We start from the raw sequence: 20,949 nt of genomic DNA, 5'->3' as shown, positions 1-20,949 counted from the left end.
CAATTTGTTTCTTCTCCCACCCATGTCCATTATAGTCATCTCCTTCGTGTCTTGCGTTATCTTCGTGGGACCATTACTCGTCATCTGTTCTTCCCGCGTTCTAGCTCTTTTCAACTCCAAGCCTACTCTGATGCTACTTGGGCTAGTGACTCTGATCGTCACTCTCTTTCTGCCTATTGTATTTTTCTTGGTGGCTCTCTCATTGCTTGGAAGACAAAGAAGCAGACCGCGGTCTCTCGTTCGAGTGCAGAGGCCGAGTTGCGAGCTATAGCTCTTGCGACAGCAGAGGTTACTTGGCTTCGATGGTTACTTGAGGATTTCGGTGTTTCAGTTTCTATGCCCACTCCTCTTCTGTCTGACAGTACCAGTGCTATCAATATAGCTCGTGATCCTGTGAAGCATGAGCTCACCAAGCATATTGGAGTTGATGCATATTACACTCGGGCTCAGGTGCAGGATGATGTCATTGCTCTTCGCTATGTGCCCTCCGAGCTCCAGGTGGCTGATTTCTTCACCAAGTCGCAGACGCGAGTTCAACATCGTTTCTTTCTCTCCAAACTCAGTGTTTGTGATTCACCGTGAGTTTGAGGGGGGGTGTTAGATATATATGGTGTATAGCATATTTTCCTCTTTGTATAAGGGCTTAGATGCATATATGCCCAACTCATGTACATGTTTGGGCTGTTGCCCCCAGGAATAGAGTGAGCTTTATTCCTTCTAACACAGGCCATGGGAAAGAATATGGAAGAGCTGTGCACCTGGTAAGTGTAAATTTTTCATGTGGTTGGTTGCCCATAATAAGGCCATAACAAATGTTGGACAGCTGATCACCTCGCCAAGAGGGGGCTGCCACACCCTAAGGAGACAACCACTTGCTCGTTTCATGTGTTTTCACTCAGCAACTGTGGTTCAACATCGTACAGAAGTTTGGTCTGCAGTCCCTGCCCCCTCAGCCTGACGACATCTCCTTTAATGACTGGTGGGCAAGATCAGTTTCTAGAGTGGATGGTCAGATCAGAAAGGTCTCAATTCTATCATAATTTTGGGGGCTTGGTCAATCTGGAATCACTGCAATTGCTGCGTGTTTGATGGGATTACCCCCAACCTGAGTGGTATTATGCTACTCATTAGAGGAGTTATTTTTTTGGAGTCTGGCTGGGGCTAGAGGAATTTCCCATCTCTTCGCTCTAGTGTCAAGTGCAGACTATGGCTCTTTCTTGGTCGATGTCAAGTCTTTTACTGTAATAGGCTAGCAGTGTTTATTTGAGTGAGGTGCGGTGTGAGTGTGGTGTTGTTTGGGTTTCATACCCTTTTCTTCTTCTTAATATAATGATACACAGCTTTCCTGCGTGTTCGAGAAAAAAAATGAGGAAGACAAGTTTGGCAATCTACCTTGGAATTTACTGGTCTTAAGTATTATAATTGTTTATCAGTACATCGCAATGATTTCCTTAACTAATCCAATGTGTTGGTCTAAAAAATAATTGACCCAATGTATTAAGATGGCTTCTTATATATTCTCATTTTTTTCCTTTGAACAATTTGCATGCTTAAGCATCTGGAGAAGTATGGAATTCCTGTGCCCAGTTATGCTCTTGTCAATAGAGAATATCCGTACCAAGAGCTGGACTACTTCATTGAGCAAGAAGATTTTGTTGAGGTCCATGGGAAGCGGTTTTTGAAGCCTTTTGTGGAGAAACCTGTCAATGGTAATTCATCTATATATACATAATGTCATTGTAATATCTGCTATTTGCCTTATTGGATCTGAATGTTGTTTCCCTTGGTACCGTAATGTTTTTGTGTGGCCGAGGTATGAGAGTGGCGAAAGGGATATCTGTTATTGCACTACAGATAATTAATTTCTGATCACCTATGATGATCAAATAAATGTATTCTGATTCCTTTTTTTTGTGTTTTTAACAGGGGATGACCACCGAATAATGATATATTATCCTAGTTCTGCTGGCGGTGGAATGAAGGAATTATTCAGAAAGGTGAACTTCTGACTCAAAATTGTAGTCATTTAGGAGTAATTTGCTGAGAACCAGCTGTAGTTCTGCATTTGGCTTACTTTAATGGCCTATTTACCATTTTTTATTTCTAATGTACCAGTTGCTTTGCTACTTTAGCCTACACACAAAAGTCTAAAGGTTCTTCATAATAACGATACTCCCTTGGAGTTTTATTTTTGTCATTTGAACAACTGTCTCTAAATTTCCTTTATTATTACTATATAGGAACTTGTCAAAATTTAGACATCCTGCATCCTTCAGGGATTTTAAAAATGACCTATTTGAACATTGTGGAATGGTTTGCCTTAGTCTGCCAGACTAACACCCACTATCTGTGCAATTTCTGGCATATGCATAGAAACTTTAAGTGGTTGGTAAGTTAACTACGAAAAGACGACATATTCAACAGCTAAGTGTCGCAGAAATGCGTATGTTGCGTTGGATTTGCGGTCATACAAGAAGGGATCGAGTTCGGAACGATGATATACGTGAGAGATTAGGGGTAGCGCCAATTGAAGAAAAGCTTGTCCAACACCGGTTGAGATGGTTTGGACATGTGCAACGGAGACCTCCAGATGCACCGGTGCGTAGTGGAATCCTAAGTCAGGATAGTAACGTGAAGAGAGGCAGAGGAAGACCGAAGTTGACTTGGGTAGAGGCAATAAAAGGAGACTTGAAAGGATGGAATATACCCAAAGACTTAGCCTTAGATAGGAGTGCTTGGAAGACAGCTATTCACGTGCCTGAACCTATTGCTTCTGTTGGGTTTCAACTCTAGCCTACCCTAACTTGTTTGGGACTTAAAGGCTTTGTTGTTGTTGTTGTTGTTGTTGTAAGTTAAGAACTTGAAGACTGCTTGTTAGAAATCACTCATGACACTGGCTCAACAACACTTAAGTGATCATAGTTTTAGGAGGTTAGGTTCCATGCAATTGCCCTGTGCATAATTGAAGTGTCAGCTCTTCTTTTTCGTTCCTTTTTATGTCAAACTGTTAGGTGTCTTTCTGTAATATTTTCCTGTAATTGGAAGAGTGTATAAACATTTATGCATTGCTGAATAAATGTAGGTGGGTAACCGATCTAGTGAATTTCATCCTGATGTTAGGAGAGTGAGGCGTGAAGGTTCCTACATATATGAGGAATTCATGCCTACTGGTGGCACTGATGTTAAAGTAAGATATCTTTCACAAGTTTATTGTCTACTGATATGTGGTTTAAATGTTGTAAACCAGCTTAATTCTACATTTGTGATTTTGGTCATTCTCTAAAGCAGCAAGTAATCTTTCACTAGTTTCTTTCTACTGATATCTTTCCTTTGAGAATGTGAAGTGAAAGCAGCATATTTCCCCTTTTTTTTATATGGATGTAAATTTGTGGAATAGAATCTCACTTAATATGGAGATCATCTATTGTTCATAAAAAAACAGACTTTGACTTCTTCCTTGTAAATCTAAATAAATAAACCATTATCCATTCTACATATTGCTGATTGTCTAGCTATAATAAACCTTTCAGGTTTACACTGTTGGCCCAGGATATGCACATGCTGAGGCACGTAAATCGCCTGTTGTTGATGGTGTTGTTATGAGGAACCCTGATGGCAAAGAAGTAATAACCCGTGCTCTTCCATCTTTCTTTATTTAAATTCAATATGCATTGGTTTACTTTCAGTTATATACAATCGTTAGGTCATAAAAGTTTAATATCATGATTATTTGTTGCACCCTCACATATATGTTTATGTATTTGTCATAGTTTGAATTTGAGATCGAGTAGTGTTTTTAAGGCGTCGCCTAGTCGTCACGTAGGCGATGAGGCGCTCGCAGGGATAAAGGCGTCCCTGATGCCTAGCCAAAATAGTGAGAGATCCAAGGAGACTGGAGGTGAACCAGAGAAAAAAGATAGTGAACCACCCAGAAAGTCCATGCAAATTGCCTCCTCTCCCATTCCCACCAAATCTGGCACCTGCCTGGGTCATCTGTGGCAGCAGCGGCTGATCCAGAAGGGGCTATGACAAAGATCGATCTGAGGGAGCAGCAGCGAGAGGGAGGGAAGGAGTGGAGGGCAGGCTGTGCGCGCGCAAAAACGAGAGCAGCGCGAGGGTCTGAGGGAGGGAGATGTGGTGGTGCTGTACCTGCGTGAGAGAGACGCAGAGAGCTGGTCCTAGGCGGAGTGTGTGAACATGGGAGCATACGGCCGTGTTTCCGTGAGCCCGTGACCTGAGAAGGGATGTATAAGGGAGGCCACTCGTGGGCTGGGCCAACCTCTTCTCTTTTCATTTGGCCTTTTCTGGTTTTCCTTTTTCCCTTTTTCTTTCCTCCTTCCTGCTGCTATTTCCTATTTCTTAGAATGTTAAGGCGGTGGTATGTTGCCACGCCGGCACACCGCGCCTCACCTTACCACTTTAAAAACCATGAGATCTACATGCCAGGATGTTTAAGAGAAAGAAGCAGAAATTAGAAGGGGACAACTACAACTGTGTGCTCTGCAATAGAAACATGGAAGAAACAGCCTTTCACCTCTTCTTCGGCTGTCCATTCAGCCAAAGCTGTTGGCAGCAACTTGACATACATTGGAATCTTGGTGCAGATTTCTTTCAAATGATAACCCAAGCTAAGCAGCAGTTCTCGAGCACTTTCTTCATGGAAATCTTCATCATTGGAGCCTGGCAGATATGGAAACCAAGAAACAATTTTATCTTTGACCGAGGACGTCCCTCCCTTGTTTCTTGGAAGCAAAATTTTGTGGAGGAAGCTAGACTGCAGGCGCATAGACTCTGATTCAAAAAGAGCAACCTTTCTGTCCTCTTTAGGACTCCAAGGCTGACTCCCTCCCGCTGTTCTCTTCTTTCCCTCTCTTTCTGTACAGTTGTACAGCCTGTAGACTGTAGTCCTTTCCCTTTTCCCTTTTCCCTATGTCCCTTTCTCTCTGTACAGTTTATTTTATTTGAATTTATATACCAACAGTGGGGGCTTCCCCTGCTGTATTTATGGCTCAAAAAAAAACATGCCAGGATGTACATCTATTAGGTCACCGGGGCAAAAAAAAAACATCTATTAGGTCATGATGCTACTGTTCTCATGCATAGTGTTGTGGTTGGACATTATATTCTGTAGTGCTATCATGTTTGCATTATGCTTCCTGGGGTTATTTTTTTTACATTGACGATTATTTCGTTCCTTGGGTCATGCTGAAATGTATTCTTGTTTCTAATTTATCTTGTTTTCTTAATTTTGTTACTTGAAGGTACGATACCCTGTGCTTTTGACCCCTACCGAGAAACAAATGGCAAGAGATGTCTGCAATGCTTTTAGACAGATGGTAACACTTCATTTTTTGTTATAAGTTTATTTCTAGAGGCATTAACACTATTTTCCTTGCTAGCATTTAATTTATATAATCAGCTAAATTATTTCATGGACGTTTTTCTGCCAACCTTCTTTGATCTTTGTTGACTATTAGCCAACAGGAAATCATGATTCAACAATGCAGGAATCAATTAGCTTGCATGCGTTTTTTCCTCGCTCTTGTCTGCCTGTTGCATGCTGCTTTCCCCACTGTTTGCTCATTCTGTTTTGGCCTTTCCTTTTCTGTAACTTCTCTCTCTCTCTCTCTCTCTCTCTCTCTCTATCTATCTATCTATCATCTTCTTAATAGAGTGCAGCGGGGGCCTACCCTATTGTCTCACCTAAAAAAACAGTGCAAGCATCAAATTTTGAAATTAATGGGTTTGTTTGGTTGAGAACCAAAGTCCATCTACACCAAATGTTCATGATGCTCATGCGATTTGGTTACCATTTGGATTGGTGCCAAATTGTGGCATATCCCATGATTTGGCAAGATTTTTGTCAACTTTTTGGCGAAGTATGGGAGGCAATACTGCTTACCAAAATTTGTTAATGCAATCCTCGCATGCCTTTCTATATGGTAATGTGGGCCCATCATTACCAAACCAAATGTGGTTCGCCCATGCTTTGTCTATTGTTTGGTTTGGCACTGTCCTGCTGTTTTCTAGAAAAAAGTGACAGTTAAATGGTCGCTTTGTTGAGATATCTAGGTTTACATTTTTTTTTCAATTTGGTCAGATTCTCTAGTAGCACGTGGAGGCTTTAATCTGCAGTTGAGCTGGATGGACCTCATGTTGTTTCTTGTGTGTAGATGGAGAACAGCGAATAATATATAGTTTCGATATCTATATGCTAGGAATGCTTGTGTCTTTGAGGGTGCTAGTCCTTGTGTTCGAAGGGTTTTAGCTGTAGTTTCTGTAGAGTGTTTGTTGTGGTGTTGGGCTGGAGCTAAGGCTCTGCAACAGCTTCTTAGTAGGTTGCTGCCTATAGCTGTTTAGGCATTTTTTTGGGCAGTGGTCGTCTGTTTTGCATAGTGTGTGGCGCCAAGAGTCCTGTAATTGGTTGCTTGGGGGAGCAGGCTCTACCTCTCCTCCGTTGTTTTTATTCTCTTCTTAATGAAATGACAAGCAGCTCTCCTGCGTCATTCGAGAAAAAAAATCTATATGCATTGGATGCATCCCAACTATTGAAATATATTTTGATTCTTTCTAATGACTATCACATTATCATATTATTTCTTAGTTTTTCCTAAAATGTCTGATCTATTGTCTTGCTTCTCATAGGTTTGTGGTTTTGATCTCTTAAGATGTGATGGGAGATCATATGTCTGTGACGTTAACGGATGGAGCTTTGTGAAGAACTCATATAAGTAATTTTCTGAAAGCTCAGTTTTTAATTGGGAGATGGTTTGGACATGTGCAACGGAGACCTCCAGATGCACCGGTGCGTAGCGGAATCCTAAGTCAGGATAGTAACGTGAAGAGAGGCAGAGGAAGACCGAAGTTGACTTGGGTAGAGGCAATAAAAGGAGACTTGAAAGGATAGAATATACCCAAAGACTTGGCCTTAGATAGGAGTGCTTGGAAGACAGCTATTCACGTGCCTGAACCTTGATTGCTTCTGATGGGTTTCAACTCTAGCCTACCCCAACTTGTTTGGGACTTAAAGGCTTTGTTGTTGTTGTTGTTGTTGTTGTTGTTGTTGTTGTTGTTGTCAGTTTTTAATTGGGAAACGTGTCAGTTCGATTTAATAAGTGCTGAAATGGTTGAACAAACTTGTCATCCAGGTATTATGATGATGCTGCTTGCATCTTGAGAAAAATATTTCTTGATGCAAAAGCTCCTCATCTTTCGTCAACCATTCCTCCCACCCTTCCTTGGAAATCTGAACCTGTTCAGCCCACTGAAGGTCTTACACGACAGGGAAGCGGAATTATTGGTACATTTGGGCAGTCAGAAGAACTGCGCTGTGTAATTGTTGTGATACGCCAGTAAGTATACTATTATTCCTTTGATTCTATAAGATACTTGTTACTTCTATATGTTGACATCTTATATCTGTTTAGTGGCGATCGGACACCAAAGCAGAAGGTGAAATTGAAAGTGACAGAAGAAAAGCTCCTGAATTTGATGTTGAAGTACAATGGTGGAAAACCAAGAGTTGAGGTACCCTCTTTTCTGAATCTTGAGTCCTACTTAACCTATGGTGCTTAAATTGAATAACAGTTTTGGGCTCTTGCAGACAAAACTAAAAAGTGCTGTACAGTTACAAGACTTGCTGGATGCTACAAGACAACTTGTACCACCAACTAGGTACTGTATATGTAGGATAAATATTTTGTAGCCTAGTATTTAGATTGCATGATAACTTTATGAAATTTGCTTCCCCAACTTTATTCTTATCTTCTGTACCTGCATGTTCTATTACCGGATTGCTGCATTGTTCAAATTGTTAGATTGATTTGATCTTCTGTTTCTTCAACTGTTCTTTTGAGTTAAATTTGGTAAAGTGATTAATGTCATATATATTTAGGTCTGGTCGGGAGAGTGATAGTGATGCTGATGATATTGAGCATATTGAGAAACTTCGCCAAGTCAAAGCAGTACTAGAGGAGGTAATTTCTAATTATCCAGATCTACTATCCATAACATTTGTTACGTACATGTTGAATACCTTTTCACTAGATGGTTTGTATTCATGTGTCTAGTGCAGAGTGCAAGCTAGATGCAACCATGCAAACTATTTCAGTTTGACATCTAATAATCATCCACGAACAGTGGTCTAAACTTGCTGAAGGGTAGTCATTTTTTTGGTGTGCATCGACAATTTTTTCATGAAGTTGAAACGGAAGCAAAAGAGGGACACATAAGATAATACTTCCACCAGTTAGTTTCCCTTTTTCTTGCTGTTGTGATTGAGTTTATATTTGAAATTTAATGGTCAACAATCCATAGCAGTGTTATTAATTCCGTTCCGGTACAGGCTGGAACGGGCGGTATACCTTGTCCTGTCACCTAAACTTGCACAAAAGAGGTTTCATCCTGTACCGGCCAGGCCTGTTCTGGCCATCCAGTCGCAATCTGGTCCATCTCGCTCCGGTACCCACCCAAGAAAGGTTCCACCAAAGTTGGGAGATCAAAGAACGTATCAACTTGAGCTGGAAGCAAAACATCAGTGAGCTTTGTTTCTTGGATTGCAAGTGCAACAAATCTAGGCAGAAGTTAGAACACATAACATCTGAGAACAAAAAAGAGATCCCAGATACAGAAAACGAATAGCATCGTGGCGTTGGGCAGTTGGGGGTGAGGTCAGCGAGGTATCGTGATTCCTGCATGGATGAGCGGGGGTGAGATTCCACGTTTCAGGTGTGGAAGGCAACGACCAGTGCCAGCAGATCATGCCTGGCGGTCTGTTCTTAGTGTGGGGCGTCTTCTGTGTTGGAGGCAGATGGATAAGGCAGGGGCTCCCCTTCTGCGTGCTTTCCTAGGGTGTTGGTGTTGAAAACTTAGATGGGCCTTGCGGCCTGTTACTCTGTTGGGCCTTCCAGGAATACAGACTGGCAGGCATCAATGCTATTTACTAATTATATTTTAAGCTTTTAATTTACAAATTGAAAGCAGGATTTAATCATTTTGTCCTTTCTTTCTGCTTCTCCGTACAACTTTGGGGACTGGTTAGAGCTATGTTGGATATGACATGGATACAAAAGTTAAGAAGAGTTATCTTGGAGCTATAACAATCTTGCCAATTTTTCACCTATCATTTTGCTGTCGTAAATGGAAGAAAGCAGCCATAAATTATCTTGCATTTGGAATTTTGGATACCTGGATCTCGCACCAGAACGGAAAATACAACTGCTTGTGTTTATACCCTGTCTTGAATACTGGTTTATGTGCTTTGAAATGCTTATACCTGTCTTCTTACATTTAATGACTTATGCTACTCTTCTCATATTAGGGTGGACATTTCTCTGGCATTTATAGGAAAGTGCAGCTAAAGCCATTGAAATGGATAAAAGTTCCAAAGCGTAATGGTGATGGTGAAGAGGAACGACCGGTTGAAGCCCTGATGATTCTGAAATATGGTGGTGTGCTCACTCATGCTGGGAGAAAACAGGTTTTGTCTCATAATTTTTTTATTTAAAATTTTCATATTTTCAAATTAAAAAATGCTTCATTTCTATGATCAAATAAAATAAATTTTGATGTTCAATGTTGAAGTAGACAGTTATAAATAATAGAAGAACAAGATGCCACGGGACCTATTTGCCCTTATCATATGTTCCTTTACAATGGTTTCTTTTCAGTACCTTACACATGGTTAGCATATGCTATTCAGCATCACCTTGTAGAACACTAGACCGTTCATATGGAAATGGATGTCAACAACTTCGGTAGATTTTATGTCACAGGCTCAGAGACTACAGTCTCTGAGTTGGAGGATGTCAACTGTTGAAGGGGGTTGTCCGTGCCAGATCCGAGGGTTGTTGGTCAGGGGCTGTGGTGAGGCCAGAGACACTTGCCCATGGTGGCGTAGGGGAGGGAGGCTAGCCAGCAGTGATAATAGTGCTTAAATGATAGTTTTTTTTTCCGTCTTTCCATGCTGTACCAATCAGTAATTCCTTGTGGTGGCATGGGGGAGGGAGGTTAGCCAGCCTAACCAATTAACCATGATAGATTTTTCCTTCTTTCCATGCCATACCAGTTACCAATCAGTAATTTCTCGTTTTGTAGATACCAGATGTGCAGGCAAACGTTGTAGTATACTGTACCATAGTGATCCAGATAACAACTGGCGCTTACATCATGCCACTTGCATTTTGTTTATTGCGTTTGTTGCTGTCAAAACCTGTGAAATCCATTGAATTAAGGGGATAATTTAGAATATATTAACAGTGCATATATCCAGGATTTTCCGAATTAGACTGTTCATCAATTGTCATTTTCTGTTATTTTCGAAATATCTTATGTGCAGTGGACAACTTTCTGAATTTGGCTGCGACGAAACAAAATTTATGCAGTTACATTTGTAATAAACATATATCTACTGTAATGATTCTTTTTATATGTTTTCTTTCAGGCAGAGGAGTTGGGAAGGTTTTTCAGAAATAACATATATCCAGGTTGTTCACATTCTTGCTGCCTATCATCTTGTGAAAGAAGTAAAACAGCAGAATTTTAATGACATTATTTATTTTACTACAATCTTGTGCTTATCTTATCTCTATGTTGGATGGCTTGCCTTAATGCTTTCTCAAGAGAAACTTGTGCTCCAGAGAAACTTTGACTTTGGAGCTACTTGGGTCCCACCCCCCTTAAACTTGAAAAGTGCCCTGTTGGGTTCCTCATCTTAAACGTGGTGTCACTTGGGTCCTTGTACTTGTGTTAATTGTGTATTTTGTCAATGTGGCAAGAGGTTTAGATATACTTGCATGGCATATATAAGTGATGGATGTGGCATATTTTAGTCATTGGAGATTACACACGTCTCATTATGGCCCAAAGCTGACAGAAGAAACATGATAATTCCATTTTCACTTTAGATCTTTACAGCCTTTTGAAAACCTCTATCACCTAATGTTTAAGTCCAGGGATTTGATATTTAGGGAACTTTAGTGTATGTAAACTGCTTTTAGAATCTCTCATTTTTCCCCAATTTCGCATCTATTAGAAGTCTGTTCCCCTTCCAGTGTTGCTTGAACTCAAGGATGATAAGTGCGATGCTTGTGATTTTCACTTCAATTCAAATTATCTTTAATAATTCACTAAATTGTGTTCTCCATAAGAAACTTGATTCGTTTCTTGCACATTTGACAATCTGTAGTTTTTATATTGAAGTATATGCCCTGTACTTGAAGATGTTTTCTCCTGACTATCTGGTATGTCAATCAAATATAGGTGAAGGAACTGGTTTGCTTCGTCTGCATAGCACTTACAGACATGATTTAAAAATATACAGCTCAGACGAAGGTCGTGTACAGGTATGTTTAGTCACATGTACGCTTTTCCCCAATTTATAGCCCCTATGGATATGTTTTCCTTGGAACCTTGCTGGCTTGGCTATCGCACTACACTTCTATCTAGTTTTAATCTTTGTTCTTTTCCTACATGAATGGCCAAAGTACCACTATGAAATGTATTACTATTGTACATTATGCTACATACATATACAAACTTTGTCACTCTTTCATAAAATTATACTTAACCTACTTTGGCAAATTTGGAACACTAGGTTTCATCAGAAATTGCATGTGGTCTTAGGAATGACTACTTTTTGTCACAGAAAGCACAGCAATGATTCTTTTTAGGAAAGTCATCCCATATAGGCTGTACCGGGTAAAATACACAATATTCTTTTGTGTGCTTATATCACTGGAGTTGTACAACTAATGGAAAAATACAACCCTTCAAGTTGTCCCGCATGGTAATTAATGAAAGCAATGATCTTGAAATTACCATGATATCCCTGTGGTAATGTCTTGTAATGCACGAGAAAGTTTTGTTAAGGTTTGCTCAATGCGGAAGGAAGAGGGAACATAAATGAGGGCAAAAGAGACTATCAGTAAAATAACATCCCTTATATTTGAAAAAGACTGGAGACCCCCCCTCCCCCCCAACCCAACCCACCCACTGCTGAATCTATGATTCTGCGGCTCATGCATATGTCTAACTGCAATAATTTCTTGGCAATCAACTGATATTCCTAATTCACATGTTCATGGTGTACTTTTCAGATGTCTGCAGCAGCATTTGCAAAAGGCCTTCTTGATTTGGAAGGGCAGTTGACTCCCATACTGGTTGGTTGCTTATGATATAGAAGAGCAAGTATTTGGAAGGGCAGTCTACCATTTTTTTTTAAAAAACACTCTCACTTTATATGTCTTCAGGTATCTCTAGTAAGTAAAGACTCATCTATGCTAGATGGACTGGAAGATGCAAGCACCGAGATGGATGAAGCTAAGGTTTGCTTTTATAATTTCATAAGCATGCTATACCTTTCCATGTTTTGTTAAAAAGTTTATAGGATGTAAACAAAAATCTAGATTTTTGAATAAAGAAAAATCGCATAAATGTTCGTTGATATAGTTTTGAATTTTCCCTTGAGATGACAATGTGTACTAGGTATGTAGCTTGTATAAACCACTATGACACCATGATCACAAGATTAGATCGAATCATACCCATACGTGCTACCTATTCCTGAATCTAGCTGCTACCTATTCCTGAACTCTATCACCCCTCAAACTTTTCAGAACTATTTCAGACTCTGGAATTCTTATAAGTCAGTTTCTTATTAAAATTTGTTAGGAAACATACTAAGTTTTACTTAGTGTTAAGGTTGTCCCACGATCCCTTTGCTTGTCCCATGTATCCATAATTTAAAAATCACTAGGCACTTGTTGGGTGGTGGGATTGTTACAGTTCATATTTCTGTCTAACCCCTAGGTGGAGAGCTGGAGATTCGGTCCAGGTGAGAACACACTGTTTGGTAGGGTGCCTCCTAGTGTCTATGTGGTCATTTAAATAATCTAGGTGGAAAATAGGAGCTAGACTGGAGGGTGGTACCTATGCGGCCGTTTTTTTGAAACAGTGGATGTATGATGTATCATATTTAATGTTTTTCATCATCAATTATTCAATTCTTACCAGAGGTTAAATGAACTAATCTTTCAGGCTAGATTGCATGAGATTATTATTTCAAGTGCGAAAGCAAAGAACACAGAAGGGTCAGTGGAATTTCCGTGGATGGTTGATGGTGCAGGATTACCTGCAAATGCTTCCCAACTCCTGCCTAAGATGGTAAAGTACTTTTATATAAGAGAGATCCACATACTTGCACATTTCCTACAGAATTAGCAAAAGCTGGTACCTGTGCCGATCATCTAATTGTTGATTTGGTTGTATTCTGATGAAATTTCACATTTCCTCTCTTGTTTGAATGGCTACATTTGTCATGATAGTGGCATGCTGAAAGTTCTGTCAACAGTGTATCCATGTGAATAATCTTATTGGGTATTTAGCTGATATCTCAAATCAAAACAAGTGCAGGGACAATTTTAATATTTGATACTTATTTTGTAGCTGCATAATGTTCTACTCATGGATAATGACTATATGGTTCTTTTTTCCCTTGTTACACTGTAACCAGGTCAAGTTGACGAAAGAAGTGACTTCACAAGTCAAGCTACTTGCTGAAGGTGAAGATGAAAGACTTGCATTGACGAGCACATTTTCAAAATATGACCAAGCAAAAGCTCTTGGGAAGACAACTATTGATGTGGCTCGTATTGCTGCCGGGTTGCCTTGTGGTAGTGAAAGCTTCCTCTTGATGTTTGCCAGATGGAGAAAACTTGAGAGGGATTTATACAATGAAAGAAAGGAGTAAAGTGTTTAACCTCTGGATGTTTAGAAATCAATATAGTGTTTTTTATTCTACTTCTTTTGTTCAAGTCAGTGAAGGGCGGGCCTAGTGCAAGCGGTAGAGTCTTACCGCCTGTGACCGGAAGGTCCCGGGTTCGAGTCGCGGTCTCCTCGCATTGCACAGGCGGGGGTAAGGCTTGCCACTGACACCCTTCCCCAGACCCTGCACGGAGCAGGAGTTCTCTGCACTGGGTACACCCTTTTTTTCTTTTGTTCAAGTCACTCATGGTGCTTTGTTTCATAATGCAGCCGTTTTGACATTACACAGATCCCAGATGTATATGATTCCTGCAAGTGAGTGATCTTCAAACAGTGCATGGTTTAGAAATGTGGAAAATACTAATTGTTTTCCATTGTGTCCATTCTTGTTGGATCTCTTTTGAGTGGGTGTCTAAATGTGTAATACACCATTAAACTATTAAAAAATTAAATTAAAAAACATAGAAAATACGTGTACAAATCTGAATAATGTAAAATATGATGTGTTACCATTCATCTTTTTTGATATAACGTCTTTCTTAAAAAAATTATGAACATTTCCATAATTATTGTAATACAATTCCATTGGCATATAACTCCTAAACTAATGGAGTAAATTGCAGGTATGACCTTTTGCATAATGCTCATCTCGATCTTAAGGGTTTGGAAGAGCTATTCAAAGTTGCTCAAGTAAGCAACCTACATTTGTGTTCTTCTATAAGCTGCTTCTTGATTATACATTAGAGCTAATAGCATCTCTGATCAGAAAAAAAGCTAATAGCATCTGTAATTGTGAAGTAACACCCAAGTAGCTGTCTTCCTTTAATCATCGCAACGTTATGTTGTCTAATCATGCACTTTAAAAGAGGCGCCAGTTGATGAACATGTAATGGTATGGAACTTCAGTACAAAGCCATATTGTCTTGGTACAAATGACTGAGTAGATATAACATTGAAGTTTTGGTGATATATTCATTTTTCCGACAGACTCATATGTGCCACAAAAGTGAGTTATATTCCTAAATTTCGTTGTGTTCAATGTTAAATAAAACAATTAACATAAGAGTGCTGTTAGATGAGAAACAAATTCAAGCTAATGTGTTATACATTCCATGTTCTCTTGGACGTTTCTTTGTAGTGTTTCTTTAATTATTTGTTACCTGACCCACTGATATTCTTGTAGATACTTGCTGATGGTGTTATTCCAAATGAGTATGGGATCAACCCAAAGCAAAAACTGAAAATCGGCTCAAAGGTTTGTTCATAGTTTATATGTCATAAGCAATTTTATGACTCCTGTTCAGTCAATTATTACATGGTCACTTGGAATTCTTGATACTTCAGTCTTTTGAGTTTCGAATATATTTATCTATGAAACTACATGTTAGCGATATAATTGGTTTTCTTGATAGCTCTTTTCCAGCTTTGAGTAAAAATGGCTCACCAAAGTGCAATGAAATTGCCATTAAGGTGCATCCTGATTGGGGAAAGGAGGGGGTATCATGCTCTTTAGATATGGAGAAGCACAAGTTGTGAAGTACTGAAGTGTTTAATTATCATTCTTATTTGATCTTCATTTTTTTTGTCATTTCTCATATCCCCCTATCATAACTTTTTGTTCCATCACATAGTTGACTAAGCATGGTGATTTGATTGGTGTGGTGTTTTCCAAAAAAACTCACCCATGACAAGTGTTTTTATTTGTCTAGATTGTACAAGAACTATCATTAACTCTGGTACAAGCAATGCCATATGATCTCTGTTAATCAATTAACCTTGTGGGGGGCAATTTGAAAAGTTTTCTCATTGTTTCTGTTTCTCTTAATGTGTCTCTCTTAACCGTGCTCATATCCTTTTAATATATAATATATTGACTAGATAGCACGCCGTTTATTGGGAAAAATCCTAATCGATCTACGCAACACTCGTGAAGAAGCTATCAGTGTTGCCGAACCAAAATTTATTGAAGACGAAGCTCAATTCCTACCAACAAAAGAAGCAGAGCACCAGCAAAAGATTCAAGTTAGAAATGAGGACGGAAGAAGATCTAGCTCTACGAGCGAGAAGTCATTGGACCAAGAAGATGAAGATGATAGAGAAACTAAATACCGACTAGATCCCAAGTGTGTTCTTGTTCTGATTTCTATGAAATTCAATTTTTATTTGCTAATTTACATGTAAAATTTATGTTGCTAAAATACTTTGGTGCAGGTATGCCAATGTAAGGACACCTGAGCGTCATGTCCGCACAAGGCTTTACTTCACATCGGTATGCTGGAGCACTTCTTTGTTGTTATCACCCTTTTGGAATTATATTTTGAGGGGGAATTCAGTAGGGGTCCCTTTTGGAATTATTAGTGACATCATACATTTTCTGCACCAGGAATCTCATATACACTCCTTGATGAATGTTCTTCGTTACTGCAATTTGGATGAAAGTCTACAAGGAGAGGAAAGCCTTGTCTGCCAGAGTGCTTTGGACCGTCTACATAGAACTAGGGAGCTTGATTACATGAGTAATATTGTGCTTAGAATGTTTGAAAACACAGAGGTATGGATTTTTTCATCATCTTTATCTGGTCTCTGAACAATACTTCACCTTTCTGGTATAGTGGTCGTATATATTTCCATTTCATGCGATACGAGTAATTTTGAAAGGTTTTGAGCTTCAAGTCCATTTTGTAGTAGACGAATCGACTCCCTTTGTTGAGAAAGCTATCTTCTATACTCAAGTGTCCTATTTTCACTAGTGAATCAAACTCCTTGTACCAAATACATTTGAGGGGCTGTCACTATGGAGGCTTTCAGCTTGTCACTAGTCCTAGGTATCTGATCGTACCAGTATCTTGTCACTGGTAGTGTTTTGTAAGAAACCCAAGAGTAATTCATATAATTAAGAATTTGTTTCACGATCACGAGCAGGTTATCTATTTTTCATGGTTACAGTTGAAAAGTAGTTGATGCCAAACAGTCAGTTTACAAGTATCAGTTGCCCAATCGTATCAATCAATCTACTTACCAAATTTTCATGTTTGCAGGTTTCTTTGGAAGATGAGAAGAGGTTCAGGATTGAAATGATGTTCAGTCGTGGTGCCGATCTCAGTCCCCTAGAGGTGATGCCCCCTCGTATTCACATTGTTGGACATAAAATCAGCTGAGCTTGCTCCCAAGTTGAATCGCTTGAGTTTACTAACTGAATGTGTGTTGGGTCCAGGACAAAACCAGTGAAAGTTCCTTGCTTCAGGAGCACACCTTGCCCATAATGGGACCCGAGAGACTACAGGAAGTTGGGTCCTGCCTGACGATGGACAAGTTTGAGAAAATGGTGCGACCATTTGCCATGCCCCCAGAGGACTTCCCCCCTGCTGCTCCTCCACAAGCCTTGGGCTACTTCTCCAAAGGGGCAGGAGGAGTGCTTGAAAGGTTGGTTAGCCTCTGGCCTTTCCACAAGAGCGCTAATGCGGCTAATGGAAAATAGCTGGAAGCTACAAATTCCTGGAATCAGTTCATGTAATTATTTCTTATTCTGTAACACTTCTTGCACACCGGCCCAATTTTGACAATCTGAATCAAGGGGAAAATTTTGCTAGCCCTCTTAAGTCCCAACTATGTTTTTATTGAACTGTATGTCGTTGAGCATGTTTCATATGGAAATTTCAGGGAAATAGTGAAATTGATCCAGTAGATTTAATTGTTCCAAGACTCCTGCTTAACATACCCAATAGCTGCATGTAAAGCCTAGACCCACCGGTGTGGGTTAGTTTTCATGCCGCTGAGTGTTTCAGAGTTCATATGCTGGGAAAGATAAAACATTTCAAATCTGGACAACGTGACTATTGAACTAATGTTTTATATGCATATAATTTCTGAAAAAATAAGAATTAGAGGATGGTATGAAATGAACCCATAGAAAATCACTTGGTTCTTGGTAGTGATTGATCTTGCATTGGTTCTGGAGGAAGCTTCACGGTTCTGGAGGGAGTTGAGATGGCTCTGTTTCATGATCGCGAGACATAATTGTGCTATCATGTTGATTGCATGAATATAAGATAAAAGTTTACCAAACGGTGTCGTGTGCTACTGGAACTAGAAAGTAGGTACTCGATATGCTAGAAAGTCAATACTCGATATGCTGTGCACATGACATGTCTGGCAGGGTTTTGTTTTCTTTTTCTTTCTTTCTTCTTTTTTTTTTGATAAGGATACTTGGCATGACTCGGCCACAGGCCGATCTCTTGTATTCTAAAACTTCTTTCTTCATAATATAATGATACATAATTCTCTTGTGTATTCGAGAAAAATGATACGTAATTCTCTGGTGTATTCGAGAAAAAAATATACTTGGCAGGGTTGTTTACTTGTGATATTTCGATATCTACTGGTAGACTCGGTTTCTCCCCGTCTCAGCGTGTGTGTGAGAAAGGCTAAGCTTCATTACAGTAAATTCAGGTACATTTGGTACCTACATTGCTGATGACAGGCTTTACCATGCCTGTTTCTTCTTCGTACAGTTCCCCCCGTGCGAGATTATTAAGGTCCAAATGATGCGGGGAGACTTTTTTTCCCCCTTGGGTGAAGGGCGAGCTTGCTCTCTCGAGAGCAACGCGCGCGGGCGGATTTCGTCACAAGCCAAGCGACAGTAGAAAGGCTACTGAGTAACTGAAACATACACGCGAAATGTTTACGTGATGCAAAGTTGCAAGGGTCAAAAGTTTGCGTTAAAGAGATTCGGGAGACAGTGATAAATCTCAGATTTTTCTCACTGATGATTAATGCAAAGTAGATTGTCAAATAAGCCAAGCGCACGAAAGAGAGTAGGCGCGCGTTTAGTTCGCGAAAAGTGCGAAATTTGGCTACTGTAGCAATTTCGTTTTTATTTGGCAATTAGTGTTCAATCATGGACTAATTAGGCTCAAAACGTTCGTCTCGTAATTTCCAACCAAACTGTGCAATTAGTTTTTATTTTCGTTTACATTTAATGCTCCATGCACGTACCGTAAGATTCGATGTGACGGGTACTGTAGCACTTTTTGGGAAAACTTTTCGCGAACTAAACAAGGGCTAGGTTATTTAGATCATATACAGATTGAAAATTGTTCAAGAACTACACGTTGCGCGAATAAGTGTCGCTCTCCATATTGATGCTTCGTTCAATCGACTAGGAAAAGGCTAAGAAAGAATCATTTACTATTTCCTGGTAATAAAATCACTTGTCTTTCTTTTTGTAAAAAAAAGTAGGAGTGCTAGATTGTTATGGTTTTTATATTGTGGGTGAGAAGAGGCAACAAGAGAACTACCTAACGCTGCTGAAGAGGAGTTGCTTTCCTGCCTTTCTGGCTGCTGCCACAGAGAACAGAAGCCTCTAGCACTTCATCATGTCGTGGTACTATTTGGCCTGCAAGATTGATGCGCGGGTCTCTGTCCTACTGATCTTACTTTTTCTTCATGATAAACATGCATCTGCTGATTACAAAGAAATTGCAGTTTTCAACCTTGTATTCTTTCATTGACAAATTGTGATGCAAACGGGCAAATCTAACTACACAAATTAATTTTAGATAAAACACCTGGCAATGCACTACTCCGCGGAGTAACCGAGTAAGCAAAGGCAAAGCAACAACAGCGTCACAATAATACAGATGGACCAGGATGCAGGAGCTAACCACTCTGTAATCCAGACACACTATTGCATTAAGCTGTTTCCAGAAAGATTAGAATGGAAAAAATGGAGTGTCAGGTTTTCCTTGACCAGTTACTACCTCATCATTCCAGTGTAAGTACCATATTGCCATTGAACAAAAGAAGAGTCAGGAGGGTAGTTGATAAATCATGTAAAACTCAGCCCTCGGGTATTCTGACTTAAGAATAATATCTTGTCACGTAAATCGAGAAAATCCTCGAATCCCTGCCCCGTTGATAAATCATGTACAATCGCATAGCGTATGATGCATAAGATACGGCTCTTGGAGTTGGAGCACAAGGTCATGTCTATCCATCTCCCCTCACTCCCTAGAATCGACAGGAGATGGCGCGTTGATATCGATATAATCGTCCTGTTCGTTTGGCTTATAAGCCGTACTTTTTCAGTCAACGAATAATATTTTTCTCTCACAACAAATCAGTCAATAGTACTTTCAGCCATGGCTTATCAGCCAAGCGAATAGGACAAATATAAGACACATTGGGTCATATCTTAAGATGTACTTTTGCTTCATCAAAGCTCAATTTTAATGTGGCACGGTCTCAATGCTGTTAGAATATTTAATAGTAGTAGTTAGTGATCAAGAAGCGTTATACACAACATCAATGCGGCAAATTACTACTTGTAGTTTGGTTTGTGCCTTGCTAATTACGGTTTAATTACCGTATGACCATTGCTATATATATATATATGTACTCTCTCTGTCATAAAATGATAAGTGTACTTTGATAAAAAAAAGTTATATAGATAGGTTTTTTTTTCACAACGGTAAAGACGGATTTCATTACCAACATAATGAAATCACAATGTCCATAGGTGCAAAATATAAAATAGGATTTGACCCCTAATTTCTTTTACAATATGTGACTATTTGCTAAAACAATTAATATAATTTCAGAGACACTTTAAATATATACAAGTCTATTGATGCAAGTCTCATGTCCTAAACTTGCATGTAATTTGAATAAGTATTGATCAAAATTTGTAAAATTTGGCCTTCTTTATACTACCTCTGTCCCTAAAAGAATGCAACTATTGTATGCGTGCCAGTTAAAGTGCTTTGACCAAGTTTTCAGTAAATAGTATTCACATTTATGACTCCAAATCAATTTATTATGAAAATACATTTTATAATTAATCTAATAATATTTATTTGATATTATAAATATTTATATTTTTTTATCTATAATTAGTCAAATTTGGTATATTAAAATATGATACTGTTCTAGAATTGCATTCTTTCATGGATTGGAGGGAGTACCAAATATAATTATCATGCCGGGACCTAGGGAGTTTATAGTAATATGCAAATTGCAAGGGAGCAAGTGAGAATATTGTCATCAGTAGCTGGTACTGCAGGCATTAAATTGGTAGTCGTCATCTTCATCTTTATTTTTTTTTAAATTTAACTCGTAGATAAAGTTCCCCTTTTCATTGTCTTCTTAAATAGCTTTCCAAAGCTTAGCTAGTTAGCTCCCTTTTAATCA

The 20,949-nt window shown here is 39.2% G+C and overlaps 1 protein-coding gene across 2 annotated transcripts in view; it reads left to right on the top strand.

Annotated features, from left to right (window-relative positions):
* LOC136521551 (inositol hexakisphosphate and diphosphoinositol-pentakisphosphate kinase VIP2-like) overlaps positions 1 to 17,367 on the top strand; it is a 37,902-nt gene extending 20,535 nt beyond the window's left edge. For both annotated transcript variants that reach the window (XM_066515308.1, XM_066515301.1), the window contains 25 exons: positions 1,556 to 1,709; positions 1,927 to 1,997; positions 3,083 to 3,187; positions 3,531 to 3,623; positions 5,262 to 5,336; positions 6,646 to 6,731; positions 7,149 to 7,352; positions 7,428 to 7,527; positions 7,604 to 7,674; positions 7,895 to 7,976; positions 9,320 to 9,478; positions 10,442 to 10,484; positions 11,260 to 11,342; positions 12,096 to 12,158; positions 12,249 to 12,323; positions 13,036 to 13,161; positions 13,511 to 13,743; positions 14,032 to 14,076; positions 14,385 to 14,451; positions 14,945 to 15,016; positions 15,640 to 15,884; positions 15,973 to 16,030; positions 16,145 to 16,312; positions 16,800 to 16,874; positions 16,976 to 17,367. In XM_066515308.1, the coding sequence (XP_066371405.1) occupies positions 1,556 to 1,709; positions 1,927 to 1,997; positions 3,083 to 3,187; positions 3,531 to 3,623; positions 5,262 to 5,336; positions 6,646 to 6,731; positions 7,149 to 7,352; positions 7,428 to 7,527; positions 7,604 to 7,674; positions 7,895 to 7,976; positions 9,320 to 9,478; positions 10,442 to 10,484; positions 11,260 to 11,342; positions 12,096 to 12,158; positions 12,249 to 12,323; positions 13,036 to 13,161; positions 13,511 to 13,743; positions 14,032 to 14,076; positions 14,385 to 14,451; positions 14,945 to 15,016; positions 15,640 to 15,884; positions 15,973 to 16,030; positions 16,145 to 16,312; positions 16,800 to 16,874; positions 16,976 to 17,239 (2,817 nt within the window). In that variant the 3' untranslated portion in view covers positions 17,240 to 17,367. The remainder of the gene's footprint in view (positions 1 to 1,555; positions 1,710 to 1,926; positions 1,998 to 3,082; positions 3,188 to 3,530; positions 3,624 to 5,261; positions 5,337 to 6,645; positions 6,732 to 7,148; positions 7,353 to 7,427; positions 7,528 to 7,603; positions 7,675 to 7,894; positions 7,977 to 9,319; positions 9,479 to 10,441; positions 10,485 to 11,259; positions 11,343 to 12,095; positions 12,159 to 12,248; positions 12,324 to 13,035; positions 13,162 to 13,510; positions 13,744 to 14,031; positions 14,077 to 14,384; positions 14,452 to 14,944; positions 15,017 to 15,639; positions 15,885 to 15,972; positions 16,031 to 16,144; positions 16,313 to 16,799; positions 16,875 to 16,975) is intronic.
* The last annotated feature ends 3,582 nt before the right edge of the window (positions 17,368 to 20,949 follow it).

Source organism: Miscanthus floridulus, chromosome 2 (assembly GCF_019320115.1).
Source record: "Miscanthus floridulus cultivar M001 chromosome 2, ASM1932011v1, whole genome shotgun sequence".
Classification (NCBI taxonomy): Eukaryota; Viridiplantae; Streptophyta; class Magnoliopsida; order Poales; family Poaceae; genus Miscanthus; species Miscanthus floridulus.
The sequence above is the reverse complement of the archived record's forward strand: the minus strand, read 5'-3'. Positions and strand labels throughout refer to the sequence as shown.